Source organism: Elephas maximus, chromosome 4 (genome assembly GCF_024166365.1).
Source record: "Elephas maximus indicus isolate mEleMax1 chromosome 4, mEleMax1 primary haplotype, whole genome shotgun sequence".
Classification (NCBI taxonomy): domain Eukaryota; kingdom Metazoa; phylum Chordata; class Mammalia; order Proboscidea; family Elephantidae; genus Elephas; species Elephas maximus.
In genome coordinates, this window is record NC_064822.1 from 106,285,031 (window position 1) to 106,308,664 (window position 23,634).

Consider the following 23,634-nt stretch of genomic DNA (forward strand, 5'->3'; position numbering starts at 1 on the left):
GGTTTTCATTCCACATCTACAGATTTTTCAAGCTCCTTCCCTAGCCTCATGCTGGCCACTGTGTTGGATTTGGTGCTTCTTTCCTGCAGAAATCATAGTTTTAATCCGTAAGAACTAGTCTGTTCTCTGTTCCTTTTTTCTTAGGAACTTTTTTTTTTTTGATTGTACGTTTAAATATCCATCTGAAGTTTATTTCAGTGTTTAGTGTACTTCGAGGATCTAATTTTATTTCTCTTTTCAAATAGTTAGCGAGTTGGCCCAATACCTTTTTTAAATAATTCATCCTTTTGTCCATTGGTAAGAAATGCTACTTTAATCATATATTAAATTCTTATGTACTTGAATCTGTGTCTGGACTTCATGTTTTACTGATCTCTTTTTCCTTTCCTACATCATGATATTTAGGTTTTATTTGACACTTTATGTCATATGAAAGTAAGATTAAAGCTTTTTTGTTATTAATCTAACATGGGAAAATCTAAAAGTAGGAAATTAAGAATAGTTAAATAAATGTGTTATAATAAGAATGTTTACTCTCTTTCAGAAATCCTTTTATGTGGAGAGCTGTGATTGGAACTAATAATATTTATATGAACTATCCATACACTAAGAAGATAAAAATTAAGGCAATCATAGTCCATCCAGACTTCGATTTGGAATCTTATGTAAATGATATTGCACTTTTTCGTTTAAAAAAAGCAGTGAGGTATAATGACTATATTCGACCTATTTGTTTGCCTTTTGATGTTTTCCAAAACCTGAACCAAAACACAAAATGTTTCATAAGTGGCTGGGGAAGAACCCAAGAAGAAGGTAAATATAGTCTGAATTTCACTGATACATATTTTTCAGATTATGGGCAGAGGGGGTCAACCCTTTTAGATATTTCTTTTTATCTCCTTATATCATTTGTGTTTGAAAAATAGGTCTTTATAAGCCAGCAAAAAAAAAAAAAAGTCATTTTTTGTCTGTGAGTATTTTTGTCGTCTTTATCGGAGAGAGGAAATTCCTTTCCAAGGCATAAAAGGTACTTTCTGTGATTACACATGCAAAGGTATTGCAGCATTTAAGCATTCTCAGAGAGAGTAATAATTCCAAGTGTGTCTGTGGTTTCAGAGACTGAAAGGTAATGGAACCAGCTCCGTGGCAGAATTCCTATCTTAAATAACAAGCTTCTGGTTTTAAGGAATCAAATTTAGTTTCTTTTTTAAACTTTTTTATTCAAAAAGTTTACCATCAAGTAAGTTGACCACCATATATTTTCTTTAGTGTATATAAGGGCACTAAATAAATGTCGATTGATTTAACTAATAAGAGGAATAGAAAACATACTCTCTGCCTTTGGTAATGACAACAGCTACCATGTATCAGGTACTGTTTTAAATATATGAATTTATTTTAATTTATCCTACCAATAATCCTGGTAGGGAGTTGATGTTATCATTCCCATTTAACAGACCAGAAATCGAGGATCTTAGAGGTTAAGAAGCTGCAACTCAAATCCAGAACTTTGGGACTTTAAAGCCTGAATACTTCACTACTACATTAAACTGCTCTTGCGTGAATTACAGCCCTGCTGGGAATATTCACGATCAAGGACTGTGACTCTTTTTTTTCTCTTTCTCATAGGCCCTACCCATTTAAATATCTGTGGATTATTTAGATGGGATAGAGATAAATATATGAAAGAGCTGTGAATTATTATTTTTCTTTTTTCCTCCATAAATACTTTCTAAGGAAGGTAAGGAAAGCAGTATGGTATAGAGAAAAGAGCATGGGCTTCAGACTTACAGACTTGGGTCTGAATCCCAGCACTGCCATTACCAGTTGAATGACCATGGGCAAGTTATTGAATATTTAACAACAATTAGAACAATGATGATAGGAACAATTATCATTTATTCAGGTTAGCTACTTAATAAAATAAAAAAAAATAATAATTTTATTAAGTAGCTAACCTGAATAAATGGTAATTGTTCCTATCATCATTGTTCTAATTGTTGTTAAATATTCAATAACAAATAGCAAACATTTAATGCTCCCAACAATGCTATGAGAAATACACTATTATGGATGAGTAAACAGGTTTACAGGCATTAAATAATTTGTCCAGAGTTACACAGCTGACTAAGTAATGGAGTCAGAATTCAAGCCCAGGTTTGCCTGCCTCAAAGTTAATATGTTTCTGTTATTATATTGTCTCTTACAATGTTGTATAGTTTGACAGTGCGTAAAACAAGAATAATATGTTTTAATTGTTAAATTAGCTCTCTAGCAACATGGTAGATTACATGCAAACAACAGCCTTCCTCCTGAAAACTATTAAAGAGATAGAATACACGGGTCAAGGACTGAGTGTGAAAACGGGACTTTAGAAAGGTAACTGAAAGGATGAAGTTCCCTGTTATTTTGAGGGCATTTGCCAAATTGGTAAAATTCAGTATACCTGCAGTTTAATGTGCTTTGGTGGGGTGGGGTTTGGAGAAGACATTTTGTCCAAATGTGGGTGGGGTATGCTTTCCATAAAGCTGGAGCCCCTCACATATACTCTAAATGTAAGAATGACTAAGACACATAATCTAGCATATGTTTATGTATATTTTTGTTGTTGTTGTTATATGCCATAGAGTCGATTCTGACTCCTAGGGATCTTATAGGGCAGAGTAGAACTGCCCCGTAGGGTATCCAAGGAGCTGCTGGTAAGTTCGAACTGCCAACCTTTTGGTTAGCAGCCAAGCTCCTAACCACTGCGCTACCAGGGCTCATATGTATATATATGGCTGCCGAGTCGATTCCGAACCATAGCGACCTTATAGGAAGAGTTGAACTGCCCCATAGGGTTTCTAAGGAGTGGCTGGTGGATTCAAACTGCTGACCCTTTGTTTAGCAGCCTTATCACTTAACCACTGCACCACCAGGGCTTCATATATATATGTATATATATATATATGTGTGTGTGTGTGTGTATGTGTACGTCTCCTCTTGGCAGGGGCCCATTCAAAGGAGAGCCCTAAAGCTCCATTTAGCTTCTGCTAATCTGTTCCTGATGTAGATTTTTACTTAATCCTCCTGTGTTTAGTACCACATTACATCATCAGCTGTGTCTGCTGTTCCTAAATTCAGGGCCACTCAGGTTCAACCTTTCAAGACTAAATCTTCAGCCAAGATTAGGGAGAGGTAGTAGGTTGGATCCCTGGTGGTGCCAGTAGTTAAGCGTTTGGCTGCTAACCAAAAGATGGACAGGTCAAACCCACCAACTGCTCCTGGGAAACCTTGTGGGGCAGTACTACTCTGTCCTATTAGGTTGCTAGGAGTCAGAATCAACTGGATGGCAATGAGCGTTGTTTTGGTTTGGTTTGGTTTAGTAGGTTGAGGTATACCAAATTGGCAAGGAAAAGATCTATAATTATTTCAAAATAAAAAGTTAAAAAAAAAAAAACAGAATGAACCAGAAACAACCCAAGCATCCTCAACCCCTCCCCACCCTAGGATTGCAAGGAAAACTGAAGGTGGAAGAAGTAAAAATCTCCCCAGAAAATACGTAATTACAAATACTGCTTGTCTTAGTTATCTAGTGCTGCTGTAATGGAAATACCACAAGTGGATGGCTTTAACAAACAGAAATTTATTCTTCCACAGTTTAGGAGGCTAGAAGTCTGAATTCAGAATGCCAGCTCCAGCGGGGCTTTTTCTTTCTAGTAGCTCTGGGGGAATGTCCTTGTCCTCAGTCTTCCCCTGAGTCTAGGAGCTCCTCAGCACAGGGACCCCAGGTCCAAAGGACACGCTCTGCTCCTAGCACTTCTTTCTTGGTGGTAATGACGTCCCTCTCCTATCTGCTCGATTCTCTTTTATATCTCAAAAGAGATTGACCCAAAATACAATCTAATCCTGTAGATTGAGTCCTGCCTCATTAACATAGAAGTTAGGCTTTACAACACATGTAAAGGATGAAGGGAATCATGGCCTGGTCAAGTTGTTGCACAATTTTCAGGGACACAATTCAGTCCATAACACCAGTCATGTGGATTTACTGCCCCAAATCACACTACTTGGGTAGACTAAAAAGCTCAAGCTGAGAATTTACTTTAAAAAGGTCCTAGATTGGTAATGTCTCAGATGCACAACAGAATCGTTTCTATAGAAACTGATGGTTAATGTTACTGTTACGGCCAATTGTGGATTCGTGCCGCCTGCTGCAAAGCCAGTTCTGAGACGGGAGGAGGTAAGCAGCAAGAGGGCTTTATTGAATATCAGCATACAAGAGACAGAGAGGGTTAAATTTTTCTCAAATTCTGTCTAAACTAGAGGACTAATTGGAGGGTTTTTATAGGGGGAAGACTAGGGTTTAGAGGTTTTCAGGAATGTTGGTTTTTCTTTGAGGTAGACACGATGTTAAAGTGATCTGTTACTGAAGTCCTGTAAGTCTCTGCATGTCATCTTGGAGTCCTGTAAGTCCCTTCACGCCATCCTGGTTTCTGTCACAAGATGGATCTAAGCTTTGTTCAGCTACCTCGGTTTTGTGTGTTGTTTTTCCCTGGGAGAGGAACATAGTTTAATCAACAACTAAAAACTGATTACCTTATTCTTCTTTATAGAAAAAATCATGAGACATTTCAGAGCAAGTAATTATGTTTCAAAAACTAGAAATTAATCAGTTTATACAGCTATGCTGAAACACTAGAAGTATATTTTCTCTATTCCAATACTAAAGCACCGAAAGAAACATTTTCTCTATTTCATTATGGTCAACTTGGGTAGGCTATGATTGTCAGTATTATGTAATTATCCTCCATTTTGTGATCTAAGGGGAGTTTCATTGGGGGTGTGGCCATAGCCAGTATATATGGAAGTTCTGGCAAAACTCAACTTGTTCTCAGTCCTGCATCTGACCCATTGTCCTCTGACCTCCAGTTCTTGGAATGTAAACCAGCAGCCTGCCACCTGACCTGCAGGTTTTTGGATTCACCAGCTCCCACAACCCCATGAGCCAGCAGCCTTTTGCCTGACCTGCCAGTTTTGGGTTCATCAGCCTTTGCAACCAAGTGAGTCAGGAAAAGCCTTCAGCCTGACTCCTGACGCACAGATTTGGGACTTGGCAGCCTCCACAACTGTGTGAGCCATTTCTTTTTAAATAAATCTCTCTCTATGTGTTTATATCTATATATGCTTCACTGGTTTTGCTCCTCTAGAGAACCCAGCCTAAGACATTTAGTACTGAGAGTGGTTCTAGAGGAAAGAAATCGTAAGGATGAGTTTTCTGAATTGTTCTCAAGGCTGGCTACACCTAAATACACTGATGACTAATTCCAGGAGGGAAGAGGGCACTACTAATCCATGGTGTGAGGTGGCAGTAAAAAAAAAAAAAAAGAAATACGTAAAATATCACCATTATTGGATCAAATATTTGTGAGAAACAAGGCACTGGGTGATTGTGTATTTTAGCATTTCTGTCAAACTGAGAAGATGAGGGAGGCAGGGTGGTTGGCATTGTTACCGCAAAACACGGATTTGAGCCACCTGCCACAAAGCCAATACTGAAGACAGGGGTAAGGTAAGCAGCAAGAGGGCTTTATTGTATACCAGTACACAAGGGACAGAGGGGAATGGGCTCCTGCAATATCTGTCTGTCTCCTGGAGACCAACAGAGCGGTTTTATAGGGCTAGGGTTTAGGCTTAAAGAATCTGGAGAATGACAGTTCCCCTTTGACGGGAGGCATGTTGATCACATTTCAGACGTGTTGACCATCTGTGCGTGTTCTTTAGAGGTCATCTGATGCCATCCTGGTTTCAATCACAAGATGGGCCCCCATTGTCTGGTTGTCTCGTCCCAGATCTTATTGATTGTTGTTCTGCTTGTTCAGGAGGAACATAGGTTAATTTTAAACTTTATAGAATCATGGAGAAAGGAAGAGAGAAGGGAGGAAACAAACTGCAAATCACAAAATCACTGGGGTATGTAAAAGTTAACTATGCAGAAACAATGCTACAATACCCAGGATGTTAGGCCCCTACAATCTCTTTCTCATGCTGCCCCTTTCAGCATTGCTTTTGCTAAACAAAGTGGTAAAAGAAAGAGATGAGCTAAGGGCATCAGAGTCACAGCTCAAGTGCTGCATAAAGACTTGAAAGTTGCTATGTGTACCCTGAAAGAAAGCCTTATTTCTTTTAGGAAGAGAGCCGATATTGCCAAAAACCAAACCTAGAGTCTTAAGACTGGCTGAATAACAATGCCATTTGGACTCAACCTTGAATGGTGTCTGAAGTTAGAGTGAGGGCATTGATGGGGAAGAAATGGGATCCTGAAACTTGGAATGTGGACATATGTGCAGATAATCAGGAAGCTGGGGATGCTGAACCCATAAATTCCATTGAATCACTCCTGCCAACAGAACCAGCCCTCTTTCTCCCATCTGAAGAGATTACTCCATCTTTTTCTGCTAATCCACCCTCCCTAGTAAAACCATTATCCCTTCCATCCCAATCTAATGAGATTAACCCAGCTGTGTCAGAAGAGCCTTTGTCTGAGAAAGTGTCTGGGGCATTACCTGAAGTAGATGCCTTACAAGACCTTGCTGAATGTCCCCAGGACCCACACCCACCACCCGTTTTTGTTTCTAAATCTATAACTAGAATCAAGTCCCCGCAAGCCCCAGAAGTGAAGTACAAAGTATGACCCCTGGGGAAGTATGCTACACTGCAAAAGAACTGCTTGATTTTTCTAATATATACAAACAGAAGCCTGGGAAATATGTGTGGGAATGGCTATTAAAGGTGTAGCATAATGGTGCAAAGAACATAAAGTTGGATCAGTCTGAGTTTATTGGTATGGGCCCACTGAAAACAAATTCTTCATTCAGTGATTTAGCTCTTGAAGTTAGAAAAGGACCTAATAGTTTATTTGGCTGGTTCACTGAAGCATGGATTAATCAAGTTGAAGTACCAGACCTGCCTTGGTATACTATAGAAGAAGGTATCCAAAGGCTTAGGGAAGTTGGCATATTAGAGTGGATTTATCAGGTGAGACCCACAGACCCACCTATGGGGTGCCCAGAGGACACATTTTTCACCACAATGATGAGGAACAAATTTGTGAAGGGAGCTCCAGCGTCCTTGAAGACTGCTGTGATTACTATTTTATGTAAGTCAGATTTGACAGTGGGAACTTCCCTGACTGAATTAAGACACCTAGCTACAGGGGCCAAGTGGCAGCACTTCATCACCAAAGGCAAGGTGGGCGTGGTTACTGTAACAGCAGTGTCAAAGTAGTAATTAAAATAGTCTGATTTGTGTGGATTTATGGCGTTGGCTACTTAGTTATGGTATCTCTAGGAGTTAAATAGATGGGAAATCTGCTAAATAATTTACTTGATCTGTACAAGCAGAATTCTAGGAAAGGTGAACAGCAATCTAACTGGAATCACCAGAATACATAGTAACAGCCCCTCAGTCACCAGAATAGAGAGTAATGGCCCCTTATTCAAAACCCACAACCCCTTGACTGAAGGGGAGGCCAGGTCCCCTTGAGGAAGGACTCCATTACACTGCCAAAAACTTATACTGTTAATCTTTCTGCCAGCCTTCCCAAAGGGATCAATGAACTTTTACTAGAGTGACTGTTTATTGAGGAAAAGGAAATAATCAGACTTTTGGGGGATTACTAGATATTGGCTCTGAACTGACACTAATTCCAGGAGACCCAAAATGCCATTGTGGCCCACCAGTCTGAGTTGAGGCATATGAAAGTCAATTTATTAATGAAGTCTTAGCTCAGGTCCGTCTTCCAGTGGGTCCAATGGGTCCCTGAACCCATTCTTTAGTGATTTCCCCAGTTCCAGGATGCATAATTGGAATAGACATTCTCAGCAACAGGCAGAATCCCCACATTGAATCCCTGACATGTCAAATAAGGGCTATTATGATAGGAAAGGCCAAGTGGGAGACATTAGAGCTGCCCCCACCTAGGAAAATAGTAAACCAAAAACAATACCACGTTCCTAGAGAGATTACTGCCACCATCAAGGACTTGAAGGATGCAGGGGTGGTGATTCCCCATTCGACTTGCCTATTTGGCCTGTGCAAAAATCAGATGGATCTTGGAGAATGACAGTAGATTATTGAAAACTTAACCAGATGGTGACTCCAATTGTAGCTGCTGTTCCAGTTGTGGTTTTATTGCTTGAGCAAATTAATATATCTCCTGGTACCTGGTGAACATCTATCAATCTGACTAATGCCTTTTTCTCCATACCTGTTTCAAAAGACCACCAAAAGCAGTAGGCCAGCAATACACCTTCAGTGTCCTTCCTCAAAACTATATCAACTCTGCAGCCCTGTGTCATAATTTAGTCTGCAGGAACCTTGACTACCTTTCCCTCCCATAAGACATCACACTGGTCTATTACATTGATGACATTATGCTGACTGGACCTAGTAAGGAAGAAGTGTCAATGACTCTAGACCTATTTTAAGACGTTTGTGTTCTAGAGAGTGGGGAATTTGACAAAAATTAAAGTGCCTTCCACCTCACTGAAATTTCTAGGGATGCGGTGGTGTTGGACATGTTGAGCTAATCCTTCAAAACTGAAGGATAAGTAGTTACATCTGGCCCCTCCTACAACTGAAAAGGAGGCGTAACACCTGATAGGCCTCTTTGGAATTGAACCAATATATCCCTCATTTGGGTGTGTTACTTCAGCCTATTTATCAAGTGATTTAAAAGCTGCTAGTTTTGAGTGGGGCTGAGAACAAGAGAAGGCTGTGCAACAGGTTCAGGCTGCCGTGCAAGCTGCTATGGCACTTGGGCCATATCATTCAACTGATCTAATGGTGCTTGAAGTATTAGTTGCAGGTAGAGATACTGTTTGGAGTCTTTGGCAGTCCCCTATTGGTGAATCACAGTGCAGATCCTTAGGATTTTAGAGCAAAGCCCTGCCATCCTCTGCACATAACTACTCTCTTTTTGATGAACAGCTTTTGGCTTGTTACTAGGCCTTAGTAGAGACTGAATCCTTAACCATGGGCCACCGAGTCACCATGCAGCCTGAGCTGCCCATCATGAACTGGATGTTGTCTGACCCACAAAGTCATAAAGTCAAACATGCACAGCAGCACTCCATCATTAAATGGAAGTGGTATATACAAGATCAGGCTCGAGCAGGACCCAAAGGTAAAAGTAAGTTACGTGAGGAATTGGCCCAAATGCCTGTAGTCTTGACTCCTGTCACATTACCTCCCCACTCCCAGTCTGCACCTATGGCCTCATGGGTGATCAGTTGACTGAGGAAGAGAAAACTCATGCCTGGTTTATAGATGGTTCTGTGAGATATGCAGGTACCAATTGAAAGAGGACAACAGCAGCACTATAGCCCCTTTCTGGGACCTCAGTGAAGGAAAATCCTCCCAGTGAGTAAAACTTCAAGCAGTACATCTGATTGTTCAATTTTCTTGGAAGGAGAAATGGACAAATGTTTTACTGTATAGTGATTCTTGGGCTGTGGCTAGTGGTTTGGCTGGGTGTACTTGGAAGGAACACGATTGGAAAATTGATGACAAGAAGGTATGGGGAAGAGGTATGTGGATAGACCTTTCTGAATGTGTTAAAGAGATGAAGATATTTGCGTCTCATGTGAATGCTCATCAAAGGTGACCTAGGCAGAGGAGAGTTTTAACAATCATGCGGATAGGATGATGTGTTCTGTAGAAGCCAGTCATCTTCTTTCCCCAGCCACTCCTGTCATTGCCCAATGGGCTTATGAACAAAGTGGCTGTGGTGACAGGATTGGAGGTTATGCATGGGCTCAGCAACATGGACTTCCACTCACCACAGCCAACTTGGTTATAACCACTGCTGAGTGCCCAATCTGCCAGCAGCAGAGACCAACACCAAGTCCCCAACATGGCACCATTTCTCAGGGTGATCCACCAGCAACCTGGTGGTGGGTTGATTACATTGGATCGCTTCCCATGGAAAAGTCAGCATTTTGTTCTTACTGGGATAGACAGTTACTGTGGATATAGATTTGCCTTCCCTGCATGCAATGTTTCTGCCAAAAGTACCATCCATGGACTTACAGAATGCCTTATCCACCATCATGGTATCCCACACAGCATTGCCTGAGATCAAGGGACTTGTTTCACAGTAAATGAAGTGTAGCAGTGGGCCCATGCTCATGAAATTCACTGGTCTTACCGTGTTCCCCGTCATCCTGAAGCAGCTGGGTTGATAGAACGTGGAATACCCTTCTAAAGACACAATTACGGTGCCAGCTAGCTGGCAATACTTTGCATGGTTGGGGCAGTGTTCTCCAGATGACTGTATATGCTCTAAACTAGCATCCAGTATATGGCACTGTTTCTCTCTTAGCCATGATTCATGGGTCCAGGAATCAAGGGGTAGAAATGGGAGTGGCACTGTTCACTACTCACAAAATTTTTGTATCCTGTCCCCGAGACTCTATACTCTACGGGTCTAGAGGTCTTAGTTCCAAAGGGAGGAAAGCTCCTCCCAGAAGACAACACTGATTCCACTGAACTGAAGTTAAGAATGCCACCTGACTACTTTGGGCTCCTCATGCCTCCAGATCAAAGAAGGGAGTTACCATATTCATTGGTATGATTGATCCTGATTATCCATGTTTTGTTATACATGTATGTGTGTGTGTGTGTATATATATATATACACATATATGTGTATACATATATATATAGCAAATTTTTTTCCCTCCCTTATCCCATTACTTATTGAAAAATATAAAAATAAAAAAAGATGTAAATGGAGCTAGCGTGTTTTTGGTTGTTCACCTGTTAGTTTTGCTGGATATCAATTATATGTTTGTAGTTATTTTCTGTTAGCACTTTGAAGATGGCTGGGTTTTAGTTATTTTCTGTTAGCACTTTGAAGGTGGTATTTCATTGTCTATTTACTTGACTTTCATTATTGCTGTTGAGAAGTTTTCTGAAAGTCAATCCGTAGTTTCTTATAAGGATTTTTCTTTTCTCTCTGGCTGTATTTCAGATCTTTTTTGGTTGTTTTTGTTCCACAACTTCACTACAGCATATGAAAAGGGATTACATGTTGTCTATCAGTCAAGAATAAGAGTGAACAAAAACTGAGTTTACTTACAAATGGTTTGCACCAAAAGAAATAAAAGATATATCCGATGGAAAATGATGCCAGAAGGGAGGTGTTATGATTAAACTGTATCCCCCCAAAATATGTGTTGTAAATCCTAATCCCTATACTTTCAGATATAATCCCATTTGGGACTAGGGTTTTCCTTGTTGTGTTAATGAGGCCATATCAGCGTAGGGTGTGTTTTAAGCCAATCACTTTTGACATATAAAAAGAGCAGATTAGACAGTAGAAACAAGCCCAAATATATCCATACAGCCAAACAGTGTGTGCCTAGAGTGAAAAAGTTTCTTCTGTGGCAGCTCCTGTAAAAGAAATGCTGGGGAATTATTCAGATTGGCTAGCTTTATGGAAAATATGTTGGTCTGCAGCCCAATCAGCATCACTAGGAGAGTGGAATTCTATGAAGGGAATTATCAGGTCATCTGCCAACCTGAAGCCAAGGGAACAATGTCTATTACTAGAGAAGCTGGGAAGGATGCATGGCACACAAAACAGTCATCTGCCACATGTGATAACTGCAGCTCTGAGACAGGCTGATGGAATCAGATGTTGCTGTTATAGTGGCTTTTCTGTGGATTAATTTTACAATAATCTGTCCATTAATGGTTCCTTTTGAGGTGGTGGTCTCTCTTTTCCTCTCTGTGGCAAAAAAAAAAAAAAGCACTTTATGTTCAGAAATTAGCAGAGAAATCAGAGGAGTATGTTAATTTAGAAAATTTTTTGTTTTCATGTTCACCATCCTTCATGTCTTAATATCATTAGCAAATTTAGTAAAATTTTTCAAATTTACAACATAAGATCAATCTCAGCATTTACATCTTTAACCTTTCACAATGTTTATATAGCTTTATTTTGTGAGACCCTTAATAAAATTTTTTTTTTAAATAAATACGTGAAAGCAAAGATAAGAAAAACACCCGAAATTCCTACTACGTAGAGATGACTATCATTAACATTTTGATGAACATTCTTCTGGAATTTTCCTAAGTATACGTGCATACATATATGGATACAATTTTACGTAATTGCTGAGTCAGTCACTCTGGAAGAAAACCTATCAAATACCAAAAATCACTGTCAAAATGCCAAATCTCCAAAATAACTTATTGGTATTTTTTTCTTGATAGGTAATGGTACAGATACCTTACAGGACGCAGAAGTGCATTATATTTCTCGAAGCATTTGTAATTCTGAGATGAGCTATGGGGGAATAATTCCTAACACTTCATTTTGTGCAGGTGATGAAGATGGAATCTTTGATACGTGCAGGGTAAGACCAAATAATTTTCCTTAAAAATATTTTCTAAGGCCGGGGGGTACTTGAGCAAAGCTTTTAATCACTTTTTTTTTTTTCAATTCTTATTGTGCTTTAAGTGAAAGTTTACAAATCAAGTCAGTCTCTCATACAAAAATTTATATACGCTTTGCTTTGTACTCCTAGCAGCTCTTCCCCTAATAAGACAACATACTCCTTCTCTCCACCCCCTATTTCTGTGTCCATTCAGCCAGCTTCCGTCTCCCTCTGCCTTCTCATCTCCCCTCGAGACAGGAGCTGCCCACATACTCTCATGTGTCTACTTGATCCAAGAAACTCACTCTTCACCAGTATCATTTTCTGTCCTAAAGTCCAGTCCAATTCCTGTCCGAAGAGTTGGCTTTGAGAATGGTTCCTGTCTTGGGCTAACAGAAGGTCTGGGGACCACGACCTCTGTGGTCCTTCTAGCCAGTCAGACCATTAAGTCTGGTCTTTTTTATGAGAATTTGAGGTCTGCATCCCATTGTTCTCCTGCTCCCTCAGGGGTTCTTTGTTGTGTTCCCTGTCATGGCAGTGATCGGTTGTAGCCAGGCACCATCTAGTTCTTCTGGTCTCAGGCTGATGTAGTCTCTGTTTATGTGGCCCATTCTGTCTCTTGGGCTCAGAATTACCTTGTGTCTTTGGTATTCTTCATTCTCCATTGCTCGAGGTGGGTTGACACCAACTGATGTATCTTAGATGGCCGTTTGATAGTGTTTAAGACCCCAGATGCCACTCTCCAAAGTGGGATGCAGAATGTTTTCTTAACAGATTTTGTTACGCCAGTTGACCTAGATGTCCCCTGAAACCATGGTCCCCAAAGCCCTGTCCCTGCTATGCTGGCCTTTGAAGTGTTCAGTTTATTCAGGAAACTTCTTTGCTTTTGGTTTAGTCCAGTTGTGCTGACCTCTCCTGTATTGTGTGTTGTCTTTCCCTTCACCTAAAATAGTTCTTGTCTACTATCCAATTAGTGAATGCCCCTCTCCCTCCCTCCCTCCCCACTCTCATAACCATCAAATAATATTTTCTTCTCTATTTAAACTATTTCTTGAGTTCTTATAATAGTGGTCTCATACAATATTTGTCCTTTTGCAGCTGACTAATTTCCTTCAGCATAATCCTTCCAGATTCCTCCTTTTAATTACTTTTTGATAGACTTTTATAAATCCAAAAATGCTAAATTCTTTTTTCTTACCTTTAATCCTTTTTATTCTTTTTCTTCTAAAAATGCAAATCCTCTTGCTTTCTGATTCCTTGATGTCTACAGTCAGGGTCAACCTTAGGCAAAATTTGCCTTCAACCTTTATCTCTCTCTCCTTTTTTTTTTTTTTTTGAATATTGTATGTGTTTTAGGTGAATGTTTACCCAGCAACTTAAATTCCCATTCAGCAATTCATATACATATTATTCCGTGACATTGGTTATAATCCCCGTAATGTGTCAGCATTCTCACCATTTCTACCCTGCCTGTCCTGTAGGGTCACTATGAGTTGGAATCGACTCGATGGCAGTGGGTTTTTTTGTCCTGTTTCTATCCATCCAGTTTCCTTCCCCTTCCTTTCCTTCTCATCTTTGCTTTTGCATAGATGTTGACCATTTGGCCTCATATAGTTGATTGTTTAAAAGAACACGTTCCTCATGAGTGTTATTGTTTATAGGCCAATCTATTATTTGGCTGAAAGGTCACCTCCCGGAGTGGTTTCAGTTCCATGTTAAAAGGGTATCTTAGGGTAATAGTCTCGGGGATTCCTCTAGTCTCTATCAGTCTAGTAAGTCTAGTCTTTTTATGAACTTGAGTTTTGTTTTACATTTTTGTCCCATTCTATCAGGGACCCTGGTCAGAATGGTCGATAGCAGTAGCCGGGTACCATCTAGTTCTTCTGGTCTTAGGCTAGAAGAGGCTGTGGTTTGAGTGGGACTAGTACTATGGACTAATTTTTTCCTTGAGTCTTTGGTTTCCTTAACTCTCTTTTGCTCTAGATGGGAAGAGACCAATAGTTGTATCTTAGATGACCACTTGCAAGATTTTAAGACCCCAGACACTTTCAAGCTAGAACATTATCTTTTATGAACTCAGTTATGCCAATTGACCTAGTTGTCCCACAAGACTATAGTCCTGAGCCTTCAGTTCCAATCTCCCCACAACCCCATCAGCGTTTATCATTTCCTGTTTTTTGATCACTGCCATTTTTGCAGGGGCGAGGTGCTATCTCATTGTTGTTTTGATTTGCATCTCTTTAATGGCTAATGGGGAAAGCCTGGTGGTGTAGTGGTTAAGTGCTACAGCTGCTAAACAAAGGATCAGCAGTTTGAATCCACCAGGTGCTCCTTGGAAACTCTATGGGGTAGTTCTACTCTGTCCTGTAGGGTCGCTATGAGTCAGAATCGACTCGATGGCACTGGGTTTGGTTTTTTTTTTGTAATGGCTAATGGAGTCCTGGTGTTGCAGTGGTCAAAGCACTTGACTGCTAACTGAAAGGTCAGCGGTTTGAACCCAAAAGTTGCTCTGCAGGAGAAAGATGTGGCAGTCTGCTTCAGTAAAGATTTACAGCCTTGGGAATCCTATGGGGTAGTTCTACTGTGTCTTATAAGGTTGTTATGAGTTGGAATCAACTTGACAGCAGTGGGTTTAGTTTTAATGGCTAATGATCTCAAGCATCTCTTCATGTGTTTGTTATCCACCTGAATGTCCTCTTCGGTGAAGTGTCTGTTCATCTTCTTTGCCCGTTTTTTTCATTAAATTGTTTGTCTTTTTGTTGTTGAGTTGTTGAAGTTTTCTGTATATTTTAGAGATTAGACCCTTGTCAAATATAGTTACCAAAATTTTTTCCCAGTCTGTAGATCTTCTTTTACTCTTTTGGTAAAGTCTTTTGAGGAACATTAGTATTTAATTTTTAGTGGGTCCCAGTTATCTAGTTTATCTTCTGTTGTTCATATAATTTTAATTGTGTTTGATAGTGTATTTATGCAAAAAATTAGAATGCCTAGCATTGTCCCTATGTTATCTTCCAGGAACTTTATAGTATTAGTTTTAATATTTAGGTCTTTGACCCATTATGAGTTATTTTGTGTGTGTAGTGTGAGGTATGGGTCCTGTTTCATTTTTCTGCAAATGGATGTCCAGTTTTGCCAGCACCATTTGTTAAAGAGACTGACTCTGCCCCACTGAATGGAGTTTGATCCTTTGTCAAAGATTAGCTGCCCGTAAATGGATGGATTTACTTCTGAGTTCTCAATTGTGTTCCATTGGTCTACAAGTCTGTTGTTGTACCAGTACCAGGCCATTCTGATTACCATGGCTGTAGAGTAAGTTCTGAGGTTGGAAAGTGTGAGGCCTCCTACTTTGTTGTTCTTCTTCAATATTGCTTTAGCTATTTGGAGCCTCTTTCCGTTCCATGGAGCTGTGGTGGCACAGTGGTTGAGAGCTATGGCTGCTAACCAAAAGGTTGGCAGTTTGAATCCACCAGCCACTCCTTGGAAACCCTACGGGGCAGTTCTACTCTTATCTTTTTGGGTCAACTATGACTTGTAATAGACTCAACAGCAATATTTTTTGGTTCCTTTCCATATAAAGTTGGAGATTAGTTTTCCATTTCATTAAAGAATGTTGTTGGGATTGTATTATATTTACAGATCACTTTGAGTAGTATTGACATTTTTACAATGTTAAGTCTTCTAATCCATGAGCATGGAATTTTTTAACTGTTTTGTAGTGTACTTTTTCCTATTTAGTAAGTTGGAAACACCTTGTCATTTCATAAAATATTGTTCTACAACATTTAAAATGACTGCATAGTAGTAGTTCATTGTGTGGATGCACTAAAACATATTTAACTAATCCTCTGTTATTGGACACATGCGCTCTAATCTTCCACCAAAATTAGCAGTTTTCTATTATTTAGTTAGTGATTTGCCATCCCCACTCCAAAAGATTATTTTTTTTTCTGTCTATAAACCTTTTCTTGGGTTTTTATAATCGTGGTCTCATACAATAGTTGTCCTTTTCTGATTGACTTATTTCACTCAGCCTAATGCCCTCCAGATTCATCCATGTTGTGAGATGTTTCACAGATTCATAATTGTTCTTTATCATTGCATATTATTCCATTGTGTATATGTATCATAATTTGTTTATTCATTCATCTATTAATGGGCACTTAGGTAGTTTCCATCTTTTTGCTATTGTGAATAATGCTGCAATGAACATGTGTGTGCATATGTCTATTCATGTTACGGCTCTTATTTCTCTAGGATGTATTCCAAGGAGTGGGATTGCTAGATTGTATGGTATTTCTATTTCTAGTTTTTTAAGGAGGCACCATATCATTTTCCGTAGTGGTTGCATGATTTTACATTCCCACCAGCGGTACATAATACTTCCAGTCTCCCCACAACCTCTCCAGTATTTGTTATTTTTCAGTTTTTTTGATTTGTGCTAGTAATGTTGGGTTGAGATGGTATCTCATTGTAGTTTTGATTTGCATTTCTCTAATGGCTAATGATTGTGAGCATTTCCTCATGTATCTGTTAGCTGCCTGAATATCTTCTTTGGTGAAGTGTCTGTTCATATCCTTTGGCCATTTTTTAGTTCACTTATTTTGTCTTTTTGTTATTGAGGTGTTGGAATATTCTATAGATTTTAGAGATTAGACTCTGGTCAGATACATTGTAGCCAAAAAAATTTTCCCAGTCTATAGGTTCTCTTTCTACTCTTTTGGTGAAGTCTTTTGATGAGCGTAAGTGTTTAATTTTTAGGAGTTCCCGGTTATCTAGTTTATGCTCTGGTGTTTGTGAATTATTAGTTATGGTTCATATTGAATTTATGCTGTGTATTAGGACCCCTAGCATTATCCCTATTTTTTCTCCCATGATCTTTATCATTTTAGGTTTTATATTTAGGTCTTTGATCCATTTTGAGTTAGTTTTTGTGTATGGTGTTAGGTATGGGTCCTGTTTCCTTTTTTTACTGATGAACATCCAGTTTTGCCAACACCATTTGTTAAAAAGACCATCTTTTCCCTATTTAATAGACTTTGGCCCTTTTTCAAAGATCAGCTGACCATACTGGATGGATTTATGTATGGGTTCTCAATTCTGTTCCATTGGTCTATGTCTCTGTACCAGTACCAGGCTGTTTTGACTGTCATGGCTATATAGTAGGTTCTGAGACCAGATAGGAGTTTGAGGCTTCCTACTTTGTTCCTTTTCTTCAATAATGCTTTGCTTATCCAGGGCCTCTTTCATTTCCATGTAAAGTTGGTGATTTGTTTTTCCATCTTGCTAAAGAATGCTGTTGGTATTTGGATCAGGATTGCATTATAGCTGTAACTCACATTGGATAGGATTGACATTTTTACAATTTTGAGTCTTCCTACCCAAGAGTATGGTATGTTTTTCCATTTATGTAGATCTCTTCTGGTTTCTTGAAATAGTGTTTTGTAATTTTCTTTGTACAGATCTTTTACATCCCTGGGTAGATTTATTCCAATGTATTTTACGTTTTTAGGGGCTATTTTAAATGGTATTATTTTTCTGATTTTCTTTTTGAAATTCTCTTTGTTGGTGTATGGGAGTCCAACTGATTTTTGTATGTTGATCTTGTATCTTGCTACTCTGCTGAATCTTTCTATTAGTTCCAGTAGTCTTCTTGTGGAATCTTTGGAGTTCTCTACATATACAATCGTATCATCTGTGAATACAGATAGTTTTACTTCTTCTTTTCCAATTTGGATGTCTTTTATTTCCTTTTCTTGCCTTATTGCTGTAGCTAGGACTTCCAGCACACTATTAAATAGGAGTTGTCTTAGCTATGTAGTGCTGCTATAACAGAAATACCACAAGTGGATGGCTTTAACAAAGAAGCTTATTTTCTCACAGTAAAGTAGGCTAAAAATCCAAATTCAGGGCGTCAACTCCAGAGGAAGACTTTCTCTCTCTGTTGGTCTTCTCATCAGTGTTCCCCCACACTAGGAGCTTTTTCACACAGGGACCCTGGGTCCAAAGGATGTGCTCTGCTCCCAGCACTGCTTCCTTGGTGGTATGAGGTCCCCCTGTCTCTCTACTTGCTTCTTACTTTTGTATCTTAAGAGATAGCCTCAAGACACAATCCAGTCTTGTAGATTGAGTCCTGCCTCGCTAACACAACTGCCATTAACATCATAGAGGCAGGATTTACAACATACGGGAAAATCACACAATACCAGGAATCATGGCCCAGCCAAATTCATACATACATTTGGCGGGGGGGGGGACATAATTCCAGCCATGACATTCCACCCTTTGGCCCCCCAAAAATCACATCCTTGCAACATGCAAAATATATTCACCCCATCATAGAGCAAAAGTCTTAACTCTAAGTCCAAAATACAAAAATTCCTCATCATCTCTGAAATCTAGAATATAAGTTATTTGCATCCAAAGGTACAATGGCAGAACAGGCACAAGCTAGACATTTCCCATTACAAATGGGAGAAACTGGAGGAAAAGAAGGGATAATGGGCACCAAGCAAGTCAGCAGAACACATTACATTAGCCCTCAAAGCTTTGAAAATAATTCTCTGTTCTCTGAGACAATTTACACAATGGCCCTGCCCTCCAGACTCTAGGTATTGGCCATACTGTCCAGATTCTGAGTGGAGGCCCCTCGGCCCTGGGCTTCACCTTTGCCTTCCAGGTCCACTGGGACAGTAACTCTGCTTCTTCGGCTTTAGGTGCACCACTCTCCTCATCCATCCAAGTGGCAACTCCACCTTTAGAAACACCAGAGGCCATGGCTCCACCCTTTGAAACCCCTGAGGTCATGGCCATACCTTTTGAGACTGAGACAGCTTGGCTTCTTGTGTTTCTTGTCTCTTCAGCTTCTCCTTCCTGGTTTCCTGTCCTCTTGGCCCTTGGTCCTCCCACCCACATCTGCCCGGCTGGGGCAAGTGTTCCAAAGCTATGTAACCACTGACAAGTGCCTGGAGGCACCCCACTCCACCAGGAAGCCTTCTGCACACGGGCACTCAGCTCTCTTGCTCCATGGGTCAGCAAACCTAGCTCCACCCGGTAAGTGCCCAGAGGCACCCCATTCTACCAGGAAGCCTCCTGTGCACAGGCACTCAGCTCTCTTGCTCCATGAGTCAGCTGCAGCACCATCCTTCCCTGGTCTCCTGGTTCTGCTGCTGTTGCCACTTCTCTGCTGATGCAGGTTCTCTGCTGCTCTGGTCCTTTGCCGCTGTTGCAACTCTATCCATTAACAATTTCAAAACCACTTCCACATTTTAGGTATCTGCTAGAGCAGCACCCCATTCTCTCGGTACCAAATTCTGTTATAGTTATCTAGTGTTGCTATAACAGAAATACCTCAAGTGGATGGCTTTAACAAAGAGAAGTTTATTTTCTCACAGTAAAGTAGGCCAGAAGTCCAAATTCAGGGTGTCAGCTCCAGAGGCGGGCTTTCTCTCTGTCTTGGTCTTCTCATGGATGTTTCCCCACACTAGGAGCTTCTTCGCGCAGGGACCCTGGGTCCAAAGGATGCGCTGTGCTCCCAGCACTGCTTTCTTGGTGGTATGAGGTCACCCTGTATCTGTGCTTGCTTCTCTTTGTATCTCAAGAGACTGCCTCAAGACACAATCCAGTCTTGTAGGTTGAGTCCTGCGTCACTAACACAACTACCGCCCATCCTTCCTCATGAACATCATAGAGGCAGGATTTACAATATACAGAAAAATGACACAGTACTGGAAATCATGGCTCAGCCAAGTTTATACACACATTTTTGGGGGGACATAATTCAGTCCATGACAGTAGTGGAGATAAAGGGCACCCTTGTCTTGTTCTCATTATCAGGCGGAATGCTTCCAGCCTCTCTTCATTGAGAATGATGTTGACTATTGGTTTTATATAGATGTCTTTTATTACATTGAGGAATTCTTCTTCTATTCCTATTTTATTGAGAATTTTTATCAGGAATGGATGTTGGACTCTTATCAAATGCCCTTTCTGCATCAGTTGAGATTATCATGTGATTCTTTTCTGTTTAAGTGGTGGGTTACGTTGATTGATTTTCTAATGTTGAATCATCCTTGCATACCTGGTATGAATCCCACTTGGTCGTGAATTTTTTTTTTTTTTTTAATATAATGCTGAATTCTATTGGGCAGAATTTTGTTGAGAATTTTTACATCTATATTCAGGAGAGATATTGGTCTGTAATTTTCTTTTTTTGTAGTATCTTTGCCTGGCTTTGGTATCAGGGTTAGAGCATGGAATGTTTTTCAATTTATGTCAGTCTCTTTTGGTTTCTTGCAGTGGTGTTTGATAGTTTTCCTTGTCTAAGTTTTTTATGCCCCTAGTTAGATTTATTCCTAGGTATTTTATCCTTTTGGGGACTATTGTAACTGGTACTATTTTCTTGATTTCCTTTTTTTGGAGTGCTTCTTTTAGTGTAGAGGAACTCAACTGATTTTCATATGTTGATCTTATACCCTGCCACTTTGCTGAACTCTTTTATTAGTTTCAGTAACTTTCTTGTGGAGTCTCTGGGATTTTCTACGTATAGTATCATGTCATCTGCAAATAGGGATAGTTTTACTTCTTCTTTATCAGTTTATATACCCTTTGTCCTAGTTATCTTATGTTGCTATAACAGAAATACGACAAGTGGGTGGCTTTAACAGAAATTTACTTTCTCACAGTTTAGGAGACTATAAGTCTGAATTCAGGGTGCCAGCTCTAGGGAAAGGCTTTCTCTCTCTGTCGGCTGGGAGGAAGGTCCTTGTCTCTTTGAGCTTCTGCTCCTGGGCGATCCTCCCCCATCTCTGCTTCTCTCTCTTGCCTGTTTAATCTCTTTTATATCTCAAAACAGAGTGACTCAAAATACACCCTAATCCTGCCTCACTATCATAATAAACATAACCCATTCACAAATGGGATTATAACTACATGAAGAGGTTAGGATTTACAACACATATTTTTGGTGGACACAATTCAGTCCACAACACCTTTTATTTCCCTTTCTTCCCTTGTTGCTCTGGCTAGGCCTTCCAGTACAATATTGAATAAGAGTGGTGATAATAGGTATCATGGATTGAATTGCATCCCCCAATATATCTGTCAACTTGGCTAGGTCATGATTCACTTGTATGATTGTATGATCGTCTGCCATTTTACCTTCTGATGTGATTTCCCCATGTGTTGTAAATCCTATCACTACAATGTAAGAAGATGGATTAGTGGCAGTAATATTGATGAGGTCTACAAGATTAGGAAGTGTCTTAATGCAATCTCTTTTGAGATATAAAAGAGAGAAGTGAGCAGAGAGACATGGGGACCTCATACCACCAAGAAAGTTGTGCCAGGAGCAAAGCGCATCCTTTGGACCTGAGGTTCCTGCACTGAGATGCTCCCAGACCAAGGCAAGACTGATGATAAGGACCTTCCTCCAGAGCCAACAGAGAGAGAAAGCCTTCCCCTGGAGCCGGCATCCTGAATTTGGATTTCTAGCCTACTGGACTGTGAGAGAATAAACTTCTCTTTGTTAAAGCCATCCACTTGTGGTATAACTGTTACAGCTGTACTAGATGACTAAGACAGTGGGTATCCTTGTCTCATTCCTGTTAAGGGGAATGCTTTCAATCTCTCTCCACTGAGTGTAATGTTGGCTGTTGGTTTTACATAAACAAAAAAAACACAATGCCATGCCCTTAAATATATTGAGGAATTTCCCTTCTATTTCTATTTTGCTGAGAATTTTTTATCAGGAAAGGCTTTTGCACTTTATCAAACGCCTTTCCTGCTTCAATTGAGATGGTCATGTGATTCTTTTCCTTTGCTTTATTTACATGGTGAATTAGGTTGGTTGATTTTCTAATGTTGAATTACCTTTGCATCCTTGGTATGAATCTCACCTGATCATGATGTATTATTATTTTTTTTTTATATGCTGTTGTATTCTGTTGGCTAGAATTTTGTTGAGAATTTTTGCATCTATATTCATGAGGGATATTGGTCTGTAATTTTCTTTTTTTGTGGTATCTATGCCTGGCTTGGCGTAGTGGTTAAGTGCTACAGCTGCTAACCAAAAGGTCAGAAGTTCGAATCCACCAGGCACTCCTTGGAAACTCTGTGCAGCAGCTCTACTCTGCCCCATAGGGTCGCTGTGAGTCGGAATCAACTCGACAGCAATGAGTTTGGTTTGGTTTTGGTATGCCTGGCCTTGGTATCAGGGTTACGCTGGCTTCATAGAATGTATTAGGGAGTATTCCTTCCTTTTCTATGTACTCGAATAGTGTGAGTAGAATTGGTGTCAGGTCTTCTCTGAATGTTTCGTAGAATTCTCCAGTGAAGCCATTGGGCCGGGGCTTCTTTTTTTTTTTTTAACAACTTTATTAGATATAATTCACTTAAAGCGTATGATTCAATGATTTTCAGGATATTCAGAATTGTGCAGCCATCACCACAATCTAATTTTAGAACATTTTCATCACCCTCACAAAAGAAACTCCATGCCTTTTGACAGTCATTCTCCATTCTTTTCCTACCCACCTCCAGCCCGAGGCAAAAACTAAACTCTACACAGTTGTCTATTCTGGACATTTCATATGAATGGAATAATTCAATCTATGATCTTTTGCAATGGACTTGTTTCACTTAGCATAATGTTTTCAAGTTTCACCCATATTGTAGCATGTATCAGTACTTCATTCCTTCTTATTGCCAAATAATGTTCCATTGTATGGCTATACCTCATTTTATTCATCCATTTATCAATTGATGAACATTTGGGTTGTTTCCATTTTTTGGCTAATATGAATAAAACTGCTATGAACATTTATGTACAAATATTTGTGTGCACACATATTTTCTTTCTCTTGGAAATTTCACTTAGGAGTGGAATTGCTGAGTCATGGTAAACTCTATGTTTAACATTTTGAAAAACTGCTACAGTGGCTGTACCATTTTACATTCCTACCAGCAATGGATAAGGGTTCTATTTTCTCAGCTTTGTCAACACTTTTTAGTGTCTCTCTTTTTTATTATAGTCATCCTTTTGGGCAGTGAAATGGCATCTCATTATGGTTTTAATTTGCATTTCCCTAAAAGCTAATGATGGTGAGCATCTTATTAGCCTTTTATATATCTTCTTTGGAGAAATGTCTGTTCAGATCCTTTTCCCATTTTTAAACTGAGTTATTTATCTTTTTATTATTGATTCATAAGCATA

General features: G+C 39.7%; 1 protein-coding gene across 1 annotated transcript in view; it reads left to right on the plus strand.

The window, feature by feature from the left end:
• Window positions 1-23,634, plus strand: part of TMPRSS12 (transmembrane serine protease 12) — a 39,181-nt gene that overhangs the window by 14,013 nt on the left and 1,534 nt on the right. The window contains exons 3-4 of the mRNA XM_049884881.1: window positions 545-813; window positions 12,262-12,404. Of these exons, the coding sequence (XP_049740838.1) occupies window positions 545-813; window positions 12,262-12,404 (412 nt within the window). The remainder of the gene's footprint in view (window positions 1-544; window positions 814-12,261; window positions 12,405-23,634) is intronic.